Source organism: Ogataea philodendri, assembly GCF_020536065.1.
Source record: "Ogataea philodendri strain CBS6075 chromosome Unknown scaffold6, whole genome shotgun sequence".
Lineage (NCBI taxonomy): Eukaryota > Fungi > Ascomycota > Pichiomycetes > Pichiales > Pichiaceae > Ogataea > Ogataea philodendri.
The window spans coordinates 422,198-440,153 of record NW_025764087.1 but is presented as its reverse complement, the minus strand read 5'-3'; the positions used below and the strand labels follow the sequence as shown (position 1 = coordinate 440,153).

Genomic DNA, 17,956 nt, shown 5'->3' with positions numbered 1-17,956 from the left:
AATAGTCTTCTGGGGGTCCATATAAATATTCTTGCACAGCAAACTTGCTACCAACAGTTGCCATGTCGCCGCACGCTATAGAAAAATCTCCAGAATTCCACGTGAGAAGAGCAATTTTGGTGTCATCTGCGCGGTGTACGGATGTGGACCCGCCCATGGATTAGGTGCGAGGGGGCGACACGATTTTTCGTGAAAATTGTAAATACCACACACGTAGTTGATCTGTCAGGTTCAATCACAGCGAACTTCACTTTTTCACCAAAACAAGTGACACGTACCTGCTGCGAGTCGTATGCACCCTGTCATTTTTAAGTCGGGACCGTTACTTTCAAGTGTCAGAGCTTTGCGTTGTGGGAACTTTTCCAAATTACCCATTTCCCTCTTTTTACGATCCAACAGTACTTCCAGAATGAGTGATTCCGAGTCCCAGTACTCGTTGTCTGCGACACCGTCGCCGCAGAAACCAAAGAAGAAGCCTCTTTCTAATTCTACAAATACCACCAATGGCTCAAAGTCCTCGGCTAGTGATCAGTACCAGAAGCTTTCCCAGCTCGAGCACATCTTGAAGCGTCCAGACACCTATATTGGGTCTGTTGAGAAGTTCGAGTCCGAGCAATGGATCTTCAACGAGGAGACTCAGTCCATGGAAAAAAAGCTTGTGAACATTGTTCCTGGTCTGTTCAAGATCTTTGACGAGATTCTGGTCAATGCTGCAGATAACAAAATTAGAGACCCATCGATGAAGAAGATCGACGTCAAGATCGACGCAGAGAATAACGCGATCTCCGTCAGAAATGACGGAAGAGGTATTCCGATCGAGATCCATACCAAAGAACAGATTTATATCCCAGAGCTGATCTTTGGTAACCTGCTCACCTCGAGTAATTACGATGACGACCAGAGAAAAGTCACTGGTGGAAGAAACGGTTACGGAGCCAAGCTATGTAACATTTTCTCGACCGAGTTCACCGTGAAGACTGCCGATAAAAACACCCAGCTGCTGTACTCGCAAACATGGAGAAACAACATGTCTGAGGCGGGCAAGCCAAAGATCACCAAGATGAAGAAGCAGGAAGAATACACAGAAATCATCTTCAAGCCCGACTTGGCAAAGTTCGGAATGGAGACCCTAGATAGCGACATTCTCGGGGTTTTAAGAAGAAGAGTGTACGATCTGTGTGGTTCGGTGAAAGGAGTGAAGGTCAGCCTGAACGGGACCACTCTCAAGGTGCACAATTTCAAACAGTACGTGGAACTGTACGTTAGAGCGCTGGAAAAAGCCAAGGGCCACAACGTTGATGTTCCTGTCAAGTCTGAGCCTGCTGAGGACGGTGCCATCAACCCGCTCCCAGCCCCAGATCCGTTGCCCACAATTGTGCACCAGGTCATTGACGATAGATGGGAGATTGCCTTTTCGATCTCTGACGGTAACTTCAACCAGGTTTCTTTTGTGAACTCGATTGCCACCACCTCGGGTGGTACGCACGTTGAATTGGTTACCAACCTGCTCGTGGCAAAAATCCAAGAACAAATCAAAAAGAAGAGCAAGACCGCCATTATCAAGCCGTTCCAGATCAAAAACAACATGTTCCTTTTCGTGAACTGTTTAGTTGAGAATCCAGCTTTCACATCCCAGACCAAGGAGCAGCTCACCACCAGAGCGTCCCAGTTTGGTGGAAAGAAACTGGAGCTCCCAGATTCGTTTGTGAAGAAAGTGCTCGCTTCTGGAATCCTCGATAGTGTTATGGACATTGCTGCTGCAAATGCAGACAAGGCATTGAAGAAAAACGACGGTAGCAGAAAGAGCAGACTTACTGGATACCCTAAACTGGAAGATGCAAACAAGGCAGGAACCAAAGAAGGACACAAGTGTACTCTGATTCTGACAGAAGGAGATTCTGCCTTGTCGTTGGCTGTTTCCGGTCTTGCTGTTGTCGGAAGAGATTATTACGGATGTTATCCACTTAGAGGTAAGATGTTGAACGTGCGTGAAGCCAGTACCGACCAAATCATGAAAAACGCAGAAATCCAGGCTATCAAGCAGATCATGGGTCTGCAACATAAAAAACACTACGACGCGTCCAACGTCAACACCCTGAGATATGGACACCTTATGATCATGACAGATCAGGATCACGACGGTTCCCATATCAAAGGTTTGATCATCAACTTCTTGGAGACCTCGTTCCCTGGATTGCTGGAGATTCCAGAGTTCTTGATCGAGTTCATCACACCTATTGTCAAGGTGACTATTTTGACAGGTCCAAACAAGAACAAGAAGATCTCGTTCTTCAACATGCCCGAATACGAGGAGTGGAGAGACACAGAGGGAAGAAGTTGCTCGTACAAGCAAAAGTACTACAAGGGTTTGGGTACTTCTCTTCCACTGGAAATGAGAGAGTATTTCAGTCAGCTTGACCAGCACTTGAAGAAGTTCCACACACTTCAAGAGGAGGACAAGTCGCTAATTGATCTGGCTTTCTCCAAGAAAAAAGCCGACGATCGTAAAGAATGGCTAAGAGGGTTCCAGCCAGGAACTTTCCTTGATCCATCGTTGACAGAGATTCCTATTTCTGAGTTTATCAACAAGGAGCTGATCTTATTCTCCATGGCAGATAACATTCGATCCATCCCGTCTGTTCTGGACGGTTTCAAGCCAACACAGAGAAAAGTTCTTTATGGTGTTTACAAAAGAAACCTTACCGGAGAAATCAAGGTTGCACAACTTGTTGGTTACATTGGTGAACACTCCGGATATCATCACGGTGAGGCCTCGTTGACGCAAACGATTGTGTCTTTGGCACAGGATTTCGTTGGCTCTAATAACTTGAACATCTTGAAGCCAAATGGAGGTTTTGGTTCGAGAGCATCAGGAGGTAAAGACGCCTCTGCTGCAAGATATATTTTCACAGAAATCACTCCAATCACGCGGAAAGTTTTCAATCCGCTAGACAATCCTTTGCTCACTTACTTACAAGACGACGAGCAAACCGTCGAACCCCAGTGGTATGTGCCTGTGCTCCCTATGTTGCTTGTGAACGGATCAGAAGGTATTGGATCTGGATGGAGTACTCAAATTCCACCCTTCAACCCTATCGACATTGTCAAGAACATCAGGTGTTTGATGAATGGTGACGAGATGATTGACATGGTTCCGTGGTTCAAAGGATGGGAAGGTTCGATCAGAAGAATCGGTCCTGACAAGTTCAGGATGGAAGGTAACATCGAGGAGCTTGATGACAATACTCTGGAGATCACCGAGTTGCCTGCTCGTATGTGGACCATCACCATGAAGGAGTTCCTGTTACAAGGAATTGCAGGATCCGAGAAGCAGAAGCCATGGATCAAGGACATGGAGGAACAGCACGGAGTTGGGATCAAGTTCATTGTGACTCTGAGTAACGAGGAAATGGAAAAGTCAAGAAGAATTGGTCTCAAGGAAAGATTCAGGCTTGTTTCTGTGATCAACACCTCCAACATGGTTGCATTTGATCCGCAGGGAAGAATAAAGAAGTACGACCACGTGAACCAGATCATTGAGGACTACTACCATGTGAGACTTGAGTACTACCAGAAACGTAAGGACTACATGGCGAACCTATTTTCGAACCAGTTTGAAAAGCTCTCCTTCCAGGCCAAGTTTGTCAAGATGATCATCGATAGAGAGCTTTCCATTAACAACAAAAAGCGTGCCGTTCTCGTTTCTGAGCTGAAGAGTCTTGGATTCCCAGGTTTCGACAAGCAGAACAACCCTATCAGAATCACCGAACTGAACGAGGAGGATGACGAGAATGATGAAGAGAAGGAGGAGATCGTGCAAGACGCGACTGCTGTTGTTCAAGAAAAGAAGACTGCTGCCTCTGCGTACGATTATCTGTTGGGCATGCAGCTTTGGTCTTTGACCCGCGAGAGATACGAGCGGTTGCTCAAGCAGAGGGATGAGAAGGAGGCCGAGCTGAACGATCTGTTGAGAAGAAGCGCAAAAGACCTTTGGAACGAGGACTTGGAGGTGTTCTTGAAAGAATGGGAGCAGTTCCTATTGGAAGATAAGGAGAACCGCGAGTCGATGAGTGTTGGTAACCAGGCAAGCAAGAAGAGAAGAAGAAGACCAAAGGCAGATGGTCCTAAATCTCCGGCCAAGAAGAAGACCGCCGTCAAGAAAGAGACTCCGAAGCCAGTTGCTGCTGCCAAGCCTGAAGAGCCAAAAGAGCCCGAGTTCAAAAGCGTTTTCGGGGGTTCTGCGTCCAAGTTCAGTGCGGCCTCGAGCGTGTTTTCCACGGCAACTGCCAGTCCAGAGCCTACTGGTGCTGCTCCAGCAAAGGCGTCCTCGTTCTTTTCCAAGAAACCGGCTCCTAAGAAGGCCAAGAAGGTTGTCGAGTCTGACGAAGAAGTGCTGGGCTTGTCTGACGACGACGACGACGACGTGGCCACTCCTGTCAGCCGTGCCTCGTCCACACGGAAGAAGACCACCAAGTCGTACGTGCTGGACGAAGACGACGACTCGTTCGAAGAGCCAGAAGACGACGACGACTACGAAGGATAGATATCAATTGCTTATGTTATACAATTCAAACCTTTCTATTTGGAACCATTGGAGCCCACTTGTCTGCGATTTCCTCTGTTGGGGTGCCGACCAGAGCCTTTGGCTTGCTGGGCACGATCGGGGTGACTTTTTCTGCATGCTGTTGCGGTGCCGGATCGCTGGAGACGGCTTTCCGTGGCGGAGGAGGAGGAGGGGGAGCAGACGTGGCTGGGGCAGGCGAGCTTGTAGACGACCGTGTTGGTCTCATTGCCTCGAGCGAGTAGTTTGGACTGGCATTGGGTGCCGTGTTCGGTTTCAGCGACGTCTGGAACGACGAAGACAGACCGGGCACCAGCATCGACAGCGATTTGTCTGCGTCGTACGGCGGCGGAACACGGCGTCTCTGCGGCGTGGTCAAGGTGTTTTCCTGCGACGAGGAGTGTGCGGACGTCCGTTGCGGTAGTGGAGGCCCCTCTGCTCCGCCAGACTCGCTGGACAGGTCGATCAGCGTTGGGGCCGACGTCATTGACCAGTTGGACATCGACACGGTCGACTTGGCGTCCACGGTGTCATCGTCGTCCGCCTCGTTCAGCTCAATCACCGCCCCCTTGGACGCCATGGCCGACGACTTGTACTGCAAATACAGCTTCTTGACGATCTCCATCTTGGTCTTCTCGTCCACGAGCTTGACGTTGGACGTGAAAACTCCGTAGATGGGTTTGTGGTCCGAGTACACGAGCTCGACGATCGCGTTGTACGCCAACTGTGTCAAAGTGGCCCCTCTGTAGAGAATTCTGTCTGTCCAAGACGGAACACGCTGTTTCTCGCTAGAGTCGTAGTCGGACGTTCCCTTGTCGAACTTGTACGTTGGAATAAACTTGATCGGCATCTCTTTGAACCCGCGCATTTCCGCACGCCGTTTGAGCTCGATCCGTAGCTGGTCGTAGTCCTGAAGCGTAGCAAGCTCATTCGAATCCAACAGAGAACGCACTTCCTCGTTTGGCTTGGAGATTCTGTAGTTCAGGTCGCCGAGCCAGACGATGTTGTCATGGTGCTTGATCTGTCTATTTCTCGAGAACCGGATCGCGTTCCACGAGGTGACAAAATCGTTGTATCTCTCTTCGATGTTGGTGGTTCCCGCAGCAAGGTGTGAGTTGAAGAAACAGAACGAAGTGGACCCGTAGTCAAACCGGATCGCAACAGACCCCTTGTTCGCAGTCATACCTCCAAGTCCAGTCTTCTTGGACTTTCCCTCCACCTGTGTGATTTTTGAAACAACGTCTGCCTTGACATAGAGCAGCAACAACACAGACGACATGTACTCAGCACGCAACAGCAGGTACTTGTTGGAACCAGCATCATTCAACTGTCGTTCAATGACGGACTGCCAATACTGCGACGGAGTGGCGTCGTTCTTTAGTATGTTGGACGCGTTAAGCTCAATCACTTCCTGGAAACCGACAATCACTATGTCGGGAGAAAACGAAGAACCGCCGATCTTGCGCGGGAATAGCCAGCTGCTGAGGTCACCAGAAATCGTGTTACCAGCAACGTTGTACGATCCAACGTAGATAGTGATGTCCTCATGAGAAACAAACTTGCGCTCGTACTTTTTCGACTCCTCGTTCACGTACTCTGTGATCGGATCAAAAATTAAGACAGGTAGCTGGTTGGAGTTTTTTCCAAGCAGCGTGTCGGTGACAGCCTGCTTGCCCTTGTCGACGAAATTGTTGATGTATATTCTGCTGATGCTCTTTGTTGCGTCCGAAAAGGCCCCCGCAAACCCCATTTTGCCAGACCGCGAGAAACTCGACTTGAGAGCGTTGGTGCCTGTGTATATCTGGGAGATCTGGTCTCCATGGTCGGCCCACAGACTGCTGTGTTTGTTGTTGAGGTCGTAGATGTCTCCCTTGCGGAAAGCCTTGACGAATTCGTCGAGTGCCGCCATGGAAATTACCTGCTGCACCACGTTGGTACGATCCAGACAGTCCAGACAGTTCACACGGAAAACGCCCTGCTGTTCCAGCAGAATCTCTTTGGTGGCCTTGTTGTAGCAGTAGAACCCAAACCGGTCCAGAGAAAGCTGGATGTCGGACAAGATTCTGGCTGCGTGTGCATAGGTTTTTGCTGTCTCTTGGTGGAAGTCAAAGTCAGTGAAATAGACCGAGTCGGGTTTCTTTTCGTCCAAAGCCATGAAATGATGCTTGTATTCTCTGTTGAGCTCAACCTCGGACGATTTTGTGGACGACAGAAGGTTCACAATGTTGACAGGACCGTACTTGCCGTTGAGGTTCTCGAAATGTTTTTCGAAAACAGGCTGAGTCGCTTCGAAACTTCGGGTGATCTGAACTTTGGGCGAGATGAGAGCCGTATCCTGTTCCCAGAACACAGGAATCGAGCCTCTGATCTGGGTATATGCAAAAACGTGGTGTTCGTCGTCGTAGATGAGTTCTGTCTCGACAAAGTTGGCAACGTTGCCGTCGTCGTCGACTCCACGCACGTTGAACCGCGTGCCCGCCCGTTTCCAGGACTGCTTGGAGATGATGGTGAGTTTGGACTTTCTGCCTCCAACGCTCGCACGCATGGTTTCTGCAAAACCGCGGATCACTGTGGTGAGAAACCTGTTTTCATCCAGCACTTTTTTGGGCAGGTCGTCCAGGTTGTTGCGGAACTTGATCACCTCCTCCATCATGAACGCGTTCCACATGTAGTCCAAATGGAATCTGTCGCGCGAGAGCGAGTTCTTTGTGTCTATGCCTCTTGTTTGCAAAGTGCTGGTGAGATCAAAGTCCGAGCTGTAGAAGAACGAGCCGTCGGTCAGCAGCTTGCGAAGCTCGTAACAAGGATGCTGTTCGTATTTCGGAGGGTATCCGCCAGGCTGGGACTCGGAGTCGGCATCCAATGGGAACCCGTTGGCGTTGAGTTCCAAAAAGTCCCAGGTGTCCCTTGTTAAACAATGGAATTCAACGTCCATGATCTTGTTGATGACCTCGCCCTCAATCGGCGACGCCACATCGACCTTTCCTGTGATCACCGACAAAAACACATCTCCGTTCATCTCAATCAGCCCCAGAAAGCCCAGAGGCTTGTGTCTAGACAACGACCTAAAACTCTTGCCATGGAACATATCCTTTGGAACAAGCTCGATTGCACACTTTCCCGTAGACGAGATATATCGAAACAGTAGTACGTGCGTGTCCGAAGCCAGCGCAAGAGTGCGCTGCGACTTGTTGCTGATCAGAATACGCATCGTTGACTACTCTATCAAGTTTAAGATTCAAAGGAAATGTTAGCTGGAATATAAATTCGTCCGCGCACACGACGCATCATTATATGTATTTAACACTAAGGGCCCATTTCATGTTTTCGTACACGGCGAAGGTGATGCAGGTGGCAGGAACCACTCGGATGAGGTTGGCGAACACACCTTTGTAGAACCCAAAGAGTCCCTCGCGGGTCCAGACCTCTTTGGCAGCATACACCATTCCGTACCGTCCGTGCTTGATCTGCAACCGGGACCGCACCACTTGGAGTGGATAGAATACAACAGTCGAGATCATTTTCGACACGGCGCTTGCATAGAGATACTGTGACGTGTTCAGATGGACCGAGGGCCCGGAAAGATGGGCCTTGAGTGTATCGTAGATGGAAAATTGCAGTGCACCTTGAGAAACACTGAGCAACGCGGGCGAAAGTCCTCTATAGAAACCAGAAACACCCTCTTTTTTATAGATCTGGAGCACCCCGTCTTTGATCGACAGGTAAGCTCCAGGGGAAGCGCGAGAGGTGGAGATCATTCTGGTTTTGATCACCCAGATTGGGTTGGTGAAGATCGACGTGCTCCAACCGGCTGCAAATGCACACATCAGGTACTGTGACGAGCCTAGGCTCTGAGCGGGCTGTGTGCTTGCGGTCAGCAGGCTCTTGTACTCGCCGTAGAAGCTAAAGTAGAGACCCCAGGCGGTGGTGCTACCGAGCAAATTGGGCCCGACTCCTCGATAAATATTGCGTATGAGCTGCGATCGTTGGACTACCCCGTTCGCGGACGAGTCCAGCAGCAGTTTGTTTCTGATCTGGCGGAAACTTTCGAGCTGGGTCTTGGATGTAGTGTCGAGCTGGAGTCGCAGCTTGAGGAAATCCAGCGGGTGCGAAATGAGCGTTGTGATAAATCCGGCAGTCAGTCCAGAAACCGTCTCGATGGACCGCGAGCCAAGAAGACGTGCCTCCTTAACGTCGTCCACGAGATTGACGGACCTGTCAGACATAGCTAAGTTTGAAAAGTTTTAGGGCGTCGATCGGCGCGTCTATAGGGACCAGAGCACCGTAGTGGTGGGGTGAGCAAAATGGGTCATCAGATGGAGCCTGGAGGTGATTATGGGTGAACTTGAGTGAGTTGAACTGATCTTATCACCACAACCACTTCCAAACAACTCTTTGTCTGGCCAATTTCCTGTCTGGCCAAATTTTCCAAATTACCATCAGAGTCAATTTTCCAGCTTCCATGTGCTAAAAAAATTAACAGGAAAAATTGATCCAACAATTAATTTGGTTATCATGTCAGACTTCAAACGTCTTAAGCTGAATCTTGTCAAGCCAGTCCCTTCGGACTACGAGATCTCGAGAAATCAGACTCCTAAGCACATTAGCGAGGTTGCTGCCGAGAACGGAATCACCGAAACCGAAATCGAACCATATGGAGCTTACAAGGGTAAGGTCAAGCTCGATGTGATCGACAGATTGCAACACCGTAAAGACGGTAAGTACATCTTGGTCACCGGTATCACTCCAACCCCACTTGGTGAGGGTAAGTCCACCACCACTGTGGGTCTTGCTCAGGCCATTGGTGCTACTTTGGGAAAGAAGGCCTTTGCCAACGTTAGACAACCTTCTATGGGCCCAACTTTCGGTGTTAAGGGTGGTGCTGCTGGAGGAGGATTTTCCCAGGTCATCCCTATGGACGAGTTCAACATGCACATCACCGGTGACATCCACGCCGTTGGAATGGCCAACAATCTGTTGGCTGCTGCTCTCGACACAAGAATGTTCCACGAGGCCACCCAAAGCGATAAGGCTTTGTGGAAGAGACTTTGTCCAGAGAAGAAAGACGGCACGAGAGACATTCCTATTGGACTGCTTCCAAGAATCAAGAAACTTGGTCTCGACACCATCGATCCTAAGGAGTGGACCGAGGAACAAGTGTCCAAGTTCGTCAGACTCGACGTTGATCCAAAGACCATCACCTGGAAGAGAGTTTTGGACCTCAACGACAGATCTCTCAGAGGAGTCACCATCAACCAGGCTCCTACCGAAAAAGGTCTTACCAGAGAGACTGGATTCGATATCACCGTTGCTTCTGAGGTGATGGCTATTCTGGCTCTTTCTTCTTCTTTGAAGGACATGAGAGAGAGACTCGGAAAGATGGTTGTTGCTTCCTCGAAGGCCGGTGAGCCAATCACCTGTGAGGACCTTGGATGCGCCGGTGCCTTGACTGCCATCATGAAGGATGCCATCAAGCCTAACATCATGCAAACTCTGGAGGGAACTCCGGTGTTTGTGCACGCTGGTCCATTTGCCAACATTTCGATCGGTGCCTCTTCTGTGTTGGCCGATAAGATGGCTTTGAAGCTCGCAGGTACTGAGCCAGGTTTGAGCGCTGAGGAAGAGAAGGAGCAGGCCGGATACGTCATCACCGAAGCTGGTTTCGACTTCACCATGGGTGGAGAGAGATTCCTCAACATTAAGTGCAGATCGTCTGGATTGTCTCCCGACGTGATCATCATCGTGGCCACTGTCAGAGCTTTGAAGGTGCACGGTGGTGGAGCTGAGGTCAAGGCCGGTGCTCCATTGCCATTGGAGTATACCACCGAGAACGTGGAGATGCTCAGAACCGGATGCGCCAACTTGCAAAAACACATCCAGAACGCCAAGGAGTACGGCGTGGACGTTATTGTGGCCATCAACAGAATGTCTTCCGACTCTGCCAAGGAGCACGAGGTTATCAAGGAAGCTGCTCTCGCTGCCGGTGCGACTGACGCCATTGTTTCCAACCACTGGGAGGAGGGTGGACAGGGTGCCAAGGACCTTGCTGAGGGTGTGATCAAGTGCGCTCACAAGGAGTACGCTTCTCAGAAAAACTCTGGCGAGTCGTTCCACTACCTCTACTCTACCGAGGGTTCTTCCATCGAGGAGAAGATCGAGAGTATCGCGAAGGTGATGTACGGTGCCGGCTCTGTCGAGTTCCTGCCTCAGGCCCAGGAAAAGATCAAAGAGTACACTGCCCAGGGCTTCTCCAACTTGCCAATCTGTATTGCCAAGACCCAATACTCTCTTTCGCATGACGCCAAGCTTAAGGGTGTCCCAACCGGATTCGTTTTCCCAATCAGAGACATCAAGGCATCCATCGGTGCTGGCTATTTGTACGCTTTGGCCGACCAGATCCAAACCATTCCTGGTCTGGCCACCAAATGTGGTTTCATGAACGTCGAGGTTAACGACCAAGGAGAAATTGAGGGATTGTTCTGATGGTGGTGTTTCCTTCCTGTTTACTGTTCAACACTGTATTAGATAAAAAGAAATAATAGATTTCAACATTATCATGCCTCGCTGCGTAGCGAAATCGGTTTTGGAGGCTCTCTGTTCTCCTTCTGGGTGTTTGATGCTGTGAGAACACGAACGTTTGCTCTTGCTCGTTGTAAGTTTAGTAAAGTGTCTTCGCACTCCGTGACCATGCTGGTGATCTTGTGTCCTTGAACTTTAACCGCTTCAGTGAGTTCTGTCAACTCTTCCTCCACAATCGCTTGTTTCTGTAAATATGTCCGGTCTTTTTGTTTGCTCACGTCATCCATCAATCTGCAATTAGCAGTAATCTCTTGGTCAGTGTCGCTAATTGCTTGCAGATCATGCTGGAGCTTGGCTCGCGTTTCCTGAGCGAACGAAACCAACTGCCGCCTCAATTGCTCAATTTCCTCACTTGCATGCAATTTATACTGCTTATGCGACGCAACAACCGTATCGTATGCGATTTTCAACCGCTCCGTTTCTTCTGTGCCCCTTTTCCCCTCTTCCTGAACACTCGCAAGTTTCCTGCGAAGCGACTCCTGCTCGCACATCCACGCATCAGCAGCAGAACATGCTTCCGTTAACTGTGCCTCCAAATCCAACAACTTGCGCTCCTTGCGACTCAACAACGCCTCAGCAACCTCTCTCTCATGTCGCGCATTCGATAGCTGCTCGCCAAACACCTGGTTCTGCCTTGAAACAACTGCAAGCTTCCGCTTGAGATCTGCTATCTCTGTGTCCTTATCGTCAACCTCGTCGCCCAACCGGTCAATCTCGCCCTGCAAAGACTCAATCACACGCGATGTCCCCCCATGGTGGCTCACGGGCCCGTCCAGCTTGCCAGGAAATGTTCGCGTCATCTGGAACATAAACAATTATTTTTCTCCCTCTTTTTAACTAGTCATATTCTCTGACGCTGCTCCTTCTTCGAAAACCACGGCTGTGCAGTGTGGGCCAAAAACCCTTTTTTCCTCGATCTGTCTTGCTGTGCCAAATTTGTTCTTTTCTTGGCAGTGCACCCGGTTTTCGCCTTACTTCTATTGTTTTCCTGAGACCCCGCGTGGTATGACCAGCCCACACAAGGCGTGACAATTTCCACACGTACATATATAAATCTTCTTTGCATCTTTGTAAGAGTATCAAAAATGGGTAGGTGGGCTTCTTTAGCAATATCAGTGATGTCGGTAGGCCGACAACGTTCCAAATCATCGCCGCCGCCGATCTTCGAGCGCAACGTGCAGTCGTTGAAGATGTGCCCCCATCGCGACTGTCCAGGCCACTGGATTTCAGACAACTATACCTGTCCTATTTTGGACTCAACAATCGAACTTTTTAGTGACGAGTCGACTCTCAACGCCACAGAGATCATCGAGTACCCGCACTCGTCGCTGACGCTTCCTTGTGCGAGGTCGGCCAAGTCAACAAGACAGTCTAGGTCGAGTGTGACCAGCGAGCCAGGGTTTGTGGAAAGGTCGCTCCCCCACATCCAACGTACAAGATCTCTCAGTTTCTTCTCTTACTCGGACTTGGTCGATCACGAGGTGCAGCCACTGCCCCAGGAGCGCGTGTGTTCCGCGAACACGCTTTTGATGACAAAACAGAGACAGCTATCAGAACCAAGTCTCTCTTTAGCTTCGTAGACTGCCACTTGCGAGAATGGCGCAATAGGTGTTTAGGTAATATTCAATGGTTTTAGGTGTTGGTGAAAAATAAATTTACGAGCGATTCATTCAGCGATCCACAGCTCATGGAGGACTTGCCCGATCGTTCTTGTGCTTACTGCGGTATCACGTCTCCCGACAGTCTAGTGCACTGTCAGACGTGCGACAAATGGTTCTGTAACGCAAAGACCTCCCGCGCCGGGTCCCATATTGTCACCCATATGGTTTTTTCCAAGCACCAGAGCCTGTGTCTTCACCCGGACTCTGATTTCGGCGAGACCATGCTGGAGTGCTACAATTGCGGCAACCGCAACCTGTTCGTGCTTGGATTTGTTTCTGCGAAAACAGACTCGGTCGTCGTGATTCTGTGTCGTCTGCCCTGTGCCGCGTCCAAGAACGCTGACTGGGACACAGAGAACTGGCAGTCGCTGGTAGAAAACCGCCAGCTGCTGCCGTGGATGGCCAAACCGCCGTCCGAGGAAGAAATACAACACGCCAGACCAATTACAGCCGTCCAGATATCCAAGCTGGAAACAAAATGGAGGCAGGATAAGGATGCCACGCTCATGGACTTGGACCAGGAAGAAGTCGAGGAGGAGCTCGAGCCAATTTTGATGCGGTATTCCGACGCATACCAGTACCAGCGGGCGTTCTCGCCGTTGGTGCAGTACGAGGCCAATTACGACAAGTTGCTCAAACAGTCGCAAAGTCTCCAGATCCGAAATATAGAGTGGAGTCTGGGAGATAATGGCATGCGACTGGCCTCGTTCACCTTGCCGTCGTACGACGCATTTGCCATCAAGCTTAACGTCGGCGACCCGATCGAGCTGAAATACTCGGGGCCAGAACTTGGCGACCCGTGGCAGGTCAGCGGATACATTGTCAGAGTGCCTGGTGTTTTAAACAACTACTTCACCGCAGAGCTGCTCGCCTCACAGTCAGATAAAATGCCCGTCCACATCTCGTCGGGCTTCACTGCAGACCTCGTCTGGAAGGGAACGTCGTACGATCGCATGCAAAAAGCCATGAAGCACCTGGCCGTGAACAGCAAGACTGTCTCCGAGCACGTCTACTCTGCTCTGCTTGGAATCGACCACCAACCAACAGCGTTCCCAGTCAGCCAGAAGCAGAACTACTCGGTGCCAAAGTCCACGAAGCTCAACGCTTCACAGGACAATGCCATCAAGAGCGTGCTTTCCAAGCCGTTCTCTCTTATTCAGGGTCCTCCCGGTACAGGGAAAACAGTCACCTCTGCAAACATCGTATACCAACTGGCAAAAAGACAGAAAAAGCCCGTGCTGGTGTGTGCGCCGTCCAACGTGGCCGTCGACCACCTGGCGGCCAAACTCGAGTCGCTTGGTCTGCGAGTGGTGCGTTTGTTCTCGAAGAACCGCGAAGATGTTGAGTCGTCCGTGCAACACCTCTCGCTCACGGAAAAGGTCAAATCGACTGCAGCCATCAAGGGCTTTTACAAGTCCAAGGACTCCAACGGCAAATTGTCCGCTGCAGACGAAAAACAGCTCGAAACACTCCAGTTTAAAGAGCAGCGCAGACTTATCGTGAACAGTCAGGTGGTATGCTGCACGTGTGTGGGAGCCGGAGACCACCGTTTGGACAAGCTCAAGTTCCCTAGCGTGCTGATCGACGAGAGCACGCAAGCATCCGAGCCCGAGTGTTTGATCCCAATAGTGAAGGGCGCGAACCAGGTGGTTTTGGTCGGAGACCACCAGCAACTGGGTCCGGTGATATTGAGCAGAAAGGCGGGCGACGCTGGACTCAAGCAATCGATGTTTGAACGGCTGATCCATCTGGGCCATATTCCGATCCGGCTGGATGTGCAATACCGTATGCATCCATGTTTGTCGGAGTTTTCATCGAACATTTTTTACGATGGTAGCTTGCAGAACGGAGTTTCAGCAGAAAGCCGGATCCGCGCCAACAACATGTTCCCATGGCCGATCAGAGAGAAACCAATGATGTTCTGGGGGGTGGGTAGCTCCGAGGAACTTGGACCGTCCGGGACGTCATATTTGAACCGGGCAGAGGCCATTAACTGCGAGCGGGCCATCACGCGACTTTTTGCCGAGGGGGTCGAGCCGAGCCAGATCGGCGTGATAACTCCGTACGTTGCGCAGAAGGAGTTCATTGTGCAGTATATGGGCACGCACGGGACGTTTGCGGACAAGTCGAAATATCTGGAGGTCGAGATAGCGTCGGTTGACGCTTTCCAAGGACGCGAGAAGGACTACGTGATCTTGTCGTGTGTGCGGGCGAATGACAACCAGAGCATCGGGTTCCTCACAGATCCACGCCGGATGAACGTTGCATTGACCAGAGCACGGTACGGCATGGTGATATTAGGTAATCCGAGAACTTTGAGCAAAAACAGTATATGGAGTCGGCTATTGCTGCATTACAGAGAATGTGGCTGTTTGGTGGAAGGAGACTTGGACAATTTGAGACTGAGCAATCTGCAATTGCAACGGAGCGTGCCGTATCGCGCCAGAGAACAGGGATCTTCCACTCCGACCAGCGCGGGAGATCTGTTTGGTAGCCAGCTGGACCTGAATCTGCACGGGGGTGCACAGAGCTGGCCCAAGCTGGGAAGCGAGCTGGACACGCCGGCAAACGCCCGCAGCATGCATGACGATGAGATCAAAAATCTGGCCGAGCAATTGCAGGGCAAGATAAGATTCTGACCGGGAATAAGATGTGGAGCAATTGCGGGTCGTGAAAATAAAACGTGAAATCATTAGTCAGAAATAGTTAGTTTGCTACAATTTAATTTCTAATGTCCGCCTTAGATATCAGAATCCCTCTCAACAACGGCACTTCCATTCCCGCCGTGGGAATGGGCACTGTCTGTCCTGAAGACAAAAAGGGTCCGTTCAAAAAAGCTATTGTCACTGCGATTGTGGACGCCGGTTACCGTCATCTTGACACCGCTTGGTTTTACGGTGTGGAGGAAGATTTGGGCGATATTTTACAGGAATTGTTCCAGGAGGGCAAGATTAAGAGAGAAGAGCTGTTCATCACGACCAAGTGCTGGCCTTCGTTGTGGAACAACCCGGAGAAATCTTTGAACGACTCGTTGAAGAGTCTCAAGCTGGACTATGTGGATCTGTTTCTGCAACACTGGCCGCTCACGTTCAAGTCGGACGCCAATGGCCAGCCTCCGGTTCCTAGGGACGACAATGGCAAGGTTATCTTTGACGATGGCGATTTCCTAGACACGTACAAGAAGATGATCGACATTTACAAAAACACCGATAAGGTCAAGGCGATCGGTGTTTCCAACTACAGCATCGGCAATTTGGAAAGATTGCTCAAGGAAACCGATGTAGTTCCTGCAGTCAACCAGTTCGAGCTACACCCTCAATTGCCATTGCAGGACCTCGTGGACTTCTGTCAGGACCACAAGATTGTCGTTGAGGCTTACAGTGCTTTTGGCTCTGGCGGAGCACCGGTCACTAAATTGCCATTGGTTAATGAGTTGGCTAAAAAGTACAATGTTACTCCAGCAGACATCTTGATCAATTACCACACTGTCTCTGGCCGTGTTGTTCTCCCTCGTTCTCAGAACCCTGAGAGAATCAAGAAAGGTTACCCAAAAGTGCCATTGACCAAAGAGGACCTTGAGAATCTGGCCGAGATCGGCGAATTGAAGCCAACTCGGTACATTAAGGAGGACTGGGGAAAAGACATCGGTATGCCTTACTGGTGATCACGGACACCGGATGCCTCCGTTCCAGATCTCGTAGACACACTCCCGTTGGCGGGAGGTTGGCACCAGCGGACTGAACACCACGTGAAGTTTGCGTTGGGTCTCGAAATTATGGTTCGCGAGGTAGTCGTTCGACATGAGCACCTCGGCAACGGTTTTGCGTTTGGACTCGGAGCTCGACTCGGCGTTTTCCTCGTCGTCCTGCGACCGGAGAAACGACGAGTCGATCCCCAGATCCTCGCTAAACTCCTCGATCATCTGTTCATTAAGTATGGGTTTATAGTCCTTGAAAAGACATATTCTTGCGTCCAGGAAGTTGAGCCAGTCGAGTCCCAGTGCCGGGATCGTTTTGATCTTGGACACCTTATTTTTGTACTTGGACTCAAACATCTGTTTGCGCTCGGACTTGAGCTGGTCCCAGATCGGTGTTGACCCGCGCTGCGACGCCTCAGGTCCGTCCGAGGTTTGCGAGTAGTTGGCGTAGTCGATCTCGTCGTAGGTGTCAAAGTCCTGCTTATTTCGCGAGCACAGCTGTCTGTACACGATGCCGACCTCGTCCCACCCATAACACCAGCCCAGCTGGTAGTCTGCGTTCATCTTGAGAAACACTTCGTCGCTGATGATGTCTTTGAGCGGCTTGTCTGTCATCTGGTTGGCAACCACCACCGTGACACCGTAGTCGCAGCACAGCTTGCGCAAAAACCGCCCCAGCTTTGTAACCGCCTGAACACGCTTGCTAATAGGCACCTCGGCACGGATGTGGTGTGTCACTGAGTCGATGATCACCACCTTGATGTTTTTGTTCCGTTCCAGCATAACAGGCAGCTGATAATAAATACACCGGTCCTGGCGTTCCAGGTCTGAAATTGCCATCGACGGCGTGAGAACGTTGGCAAGCTGCGGGTGGATCGGCGTCTGTTTGATCCCGTTCGCCTCGAGCAGGTCCTTGTAATGCTTAGAGATCTGGCTGAGTCTTTTCGTGCTCAGAGCACTCTCTGTGGATATGTACATGGTTTGGACCGGTTCGCGGTGTTCTTCAAAAATCGACGGTCCCAAGCCACCAAACTCCAACGGCAGCTGGCTCGTCATGCTCAAAGTCATCAGGAAATTCGACTTCCCCGTTGCGGACCCCCCACTGATCTCCACCAAACACCCGCACGGAACGCCTCCATTCAGCGCCTTGTCGAGTTTTTCATCGCCCGAGGTGAAAAACCGTCGCTGTGTGTCCATTTCGGCCAAGTTTCGCTTTATCGGCGCTTGTTTCGCCAACAGTGCGCGGAGATCGCAAACAAACGACTCGATCTCGGAAATGGGCACCCCAACTTTCTTGGAAATGTCCTTCACGGGCCACAGCAAAAGCTCCTGCGACGTGATCTGATGCCTCTCAAATAAGGCGTGCAAATCCTCGTACTTTTCATCCTCCAAGTTGCCTATATCGCCAACCTCTTGGGCAAGGTCCATGCTATTTATTCTTGAAATATTTCTGGTTTC

General features: G+C 50.5%; 12 protein-coding genes across 12 annotated transcripts; 8 read left to right on the top strand and 4 right to left on the bottom strand.

The window, feature by feature from the left end:
* Positions 1–255: 255 nt before the first annotated feature.
* On the bottom strand, positions 256–2,062 carry OGAPHI_005244 (uncharacterized protein; the record flags this gene model as incomplete). The annotated part of the gene is made up of 4 exons (XM_046206408.1): positions 256–521; positions 637–940; positions 1,015–1,928; positions 2,002–2,062. 4 exons carry the CDS (start codon positions 2,060–2,062, stop codon positions 256–258), a joined length of 1,545 nt encoding a protein of 514 aa, XP_046060177.1.
* OGAPHI_005243 (uncharacterized protein) lies at positions 410–4,543 on the top strand (the record flags this gene model as incomplete). The annotated part of the gene is made up of 1 exon (XM_046206407.1): positions 410–4,543. The coding sequence occupies one exon, from the start codon at positions 410–412 to the stop codon at positions 4,541–4,543; it is 4,134 nt and encodes a 1,377-aa protein (XP_046060176.1).
* On the bottom strand, positions 3,044–8,787 carry OGAPHI_005241 (uncharacterized protein; the record flags this gene model as incomplete). The annotated part of the gene is made up of 4 exons (XM_046206405.1): positions 3,044–3,269; positions 3,917–4,500; positions 4,575–7,626; positions 7,895–8,787. 4 exons carry the CDS (start codon positions 8,785–8,787, stop codon positions 3,044–3,046), a joined length of 4,755 nt encoding a protein of 1,584 aa, XP_046060174.1.
* Positions 4,680–5,235, top strand: OGAPHI_005242 (uncharacterized protein; the record flags this gene model as incomplete). The annotated part of the gene is made up of 2 exons (XM_046206406.1): positions 4,680–4,717; positions 4,842–5,235. The coding sequence occupies 2 exons, from the start codon at positions 4,680–4,682 to the stop codon at positions 5,233–5,235; spliced, it is 432 nt and encodes a 143-aa protein (XP_046060175.1).
* OGAPHI_005240 (uncharacterized protein) lies at positions 5,839–8,793 on the top strand (the record flags this gene model as incomplete). Its single annotated transcript, XM_046206404.1, has 4 exons — positions 5,839–6,089; positions 6,344–7,358; positions 7,456–7,683; positions 8,410–8,793. The coding sequence occupies 4 exons, from the start codon at positions 5,839–5,841 to the stop codon at positions 8,791–8,793; spliced, it is 1,878 nt and encodes a 625-aa protein (XP_046060173.1).
* A 283-nt stretch (positions 8,794–9,076) lies between these two features.
* OGAPHI_005239 (uncharacterized protein) lies at positions 9,077–11,044 on the top strand (the record flags this gene model as incomplete). Its single annotated transcript, XM_046206403.1, has 1 exon — positions 9,077–11,044. One exon carries the CDS (start codon positions 9,077–9,079, stop codon positions 11,042–11,044), a length of 1,968 nt encoding a protein of 655 aa, XP_046060172.1.
* OGAPHI_005238 (uncharacterized protein) lies at positions 9,080–11,940 on the bottom strand (the record flags this gene model as incomplete). The annotated part of the gene is made up of 3 exons (XM_046206402.1): positions 9,080–10,603; positions 10,679–11,067; positions 11,193–11,940. The coding sequence occupies 3 exons, from the start codon at positions 11,938–11,940 to the stop codon at positions 9,080–9,082; spliced, it is 2,661 nt and encodes an 886-aa protein (XP_046060171.1).
* A 285-nt stretch (positions 11,941–12,225) lies between these two features.
* OGAPHI_005237 (uncharacterized protein) lies at positions 12,226–12,720 on the top strand (the record flags this gene model as incomplete). Its single annotated transcript, XM_046206400.1, has 1 exon — positions 12,226–12,720. One exon carries the CDS (start codon positions 12,226–12,228, stop codon positions 12,718–12,720), a length of 495 nt encoding a protein of 164 aa, XP_046060170.1.
* A 107-nt stretch (positions 12,721–12,827) lies between these two features.
* On the top strand, positions 12,828–15,440 carry OGAPHI_005236 (uncharacterized protein; the record flags this gene model as incomplete). The annotated part of the gene is made up of 1 exon (XM_046206399.1): positions 12,828–15,440. The coding sequence occupies one exon, from the start codon at positions 12,828–12,830 to the stop codon at positions 15,438–15,440; it is 2,613 nt and encodes an 870-aa protein (XP_046060169.1).
* Positions 15,441–15,532: 92 nt separating this feature from the next.
* OGAPHI_005235 (uncharacterized protein) lies at positions 15,533–16,465 on the top strand (the record flags this gene model as incomplete). The annotated part of the gene is made up of 1 exon (XM_046206398.1): positions 15,533–16,465. One exon carries the CDS (start codon positions 15,533–15,535, stop codon positions 16,463–16,465), a length of 933 nt encoding a protein of 310 aa, XP_046060168.1.
* On the bottom strand, positions 16,466–17,926 carry OGAPHI_005233 (uncharacterized protein; the record flags this gene model as incomplete). Its single annotated transcript, XM_046206396.1, has 1 exon — positions 16,466–17,926. The coding sequence occupies one exon, from the start codon at positions 17,924–17,926 to the stop codon at positions 16,466–16,468; it is 1,461 nt and encodes a 486-aa protein (XP_046060166.1).
* OGAPHI_005234 (uncharacterized protein) lies at positions 17,475–17,843 on the top strand (the record flags this gene model as incomplete). The annotated part of the gene is made up of 1 exon (XM_046206397.1): positions 17,475–17,843. One exon carries the CDS (start codon positions 17,475–17,477, stop codon positions 17,841–17,843), a length of 369 nt encoding a protein of 122 aa, XP_046060167.1.
* Positions 17,927–17,956: the final 30 nt, after the last annotated feature.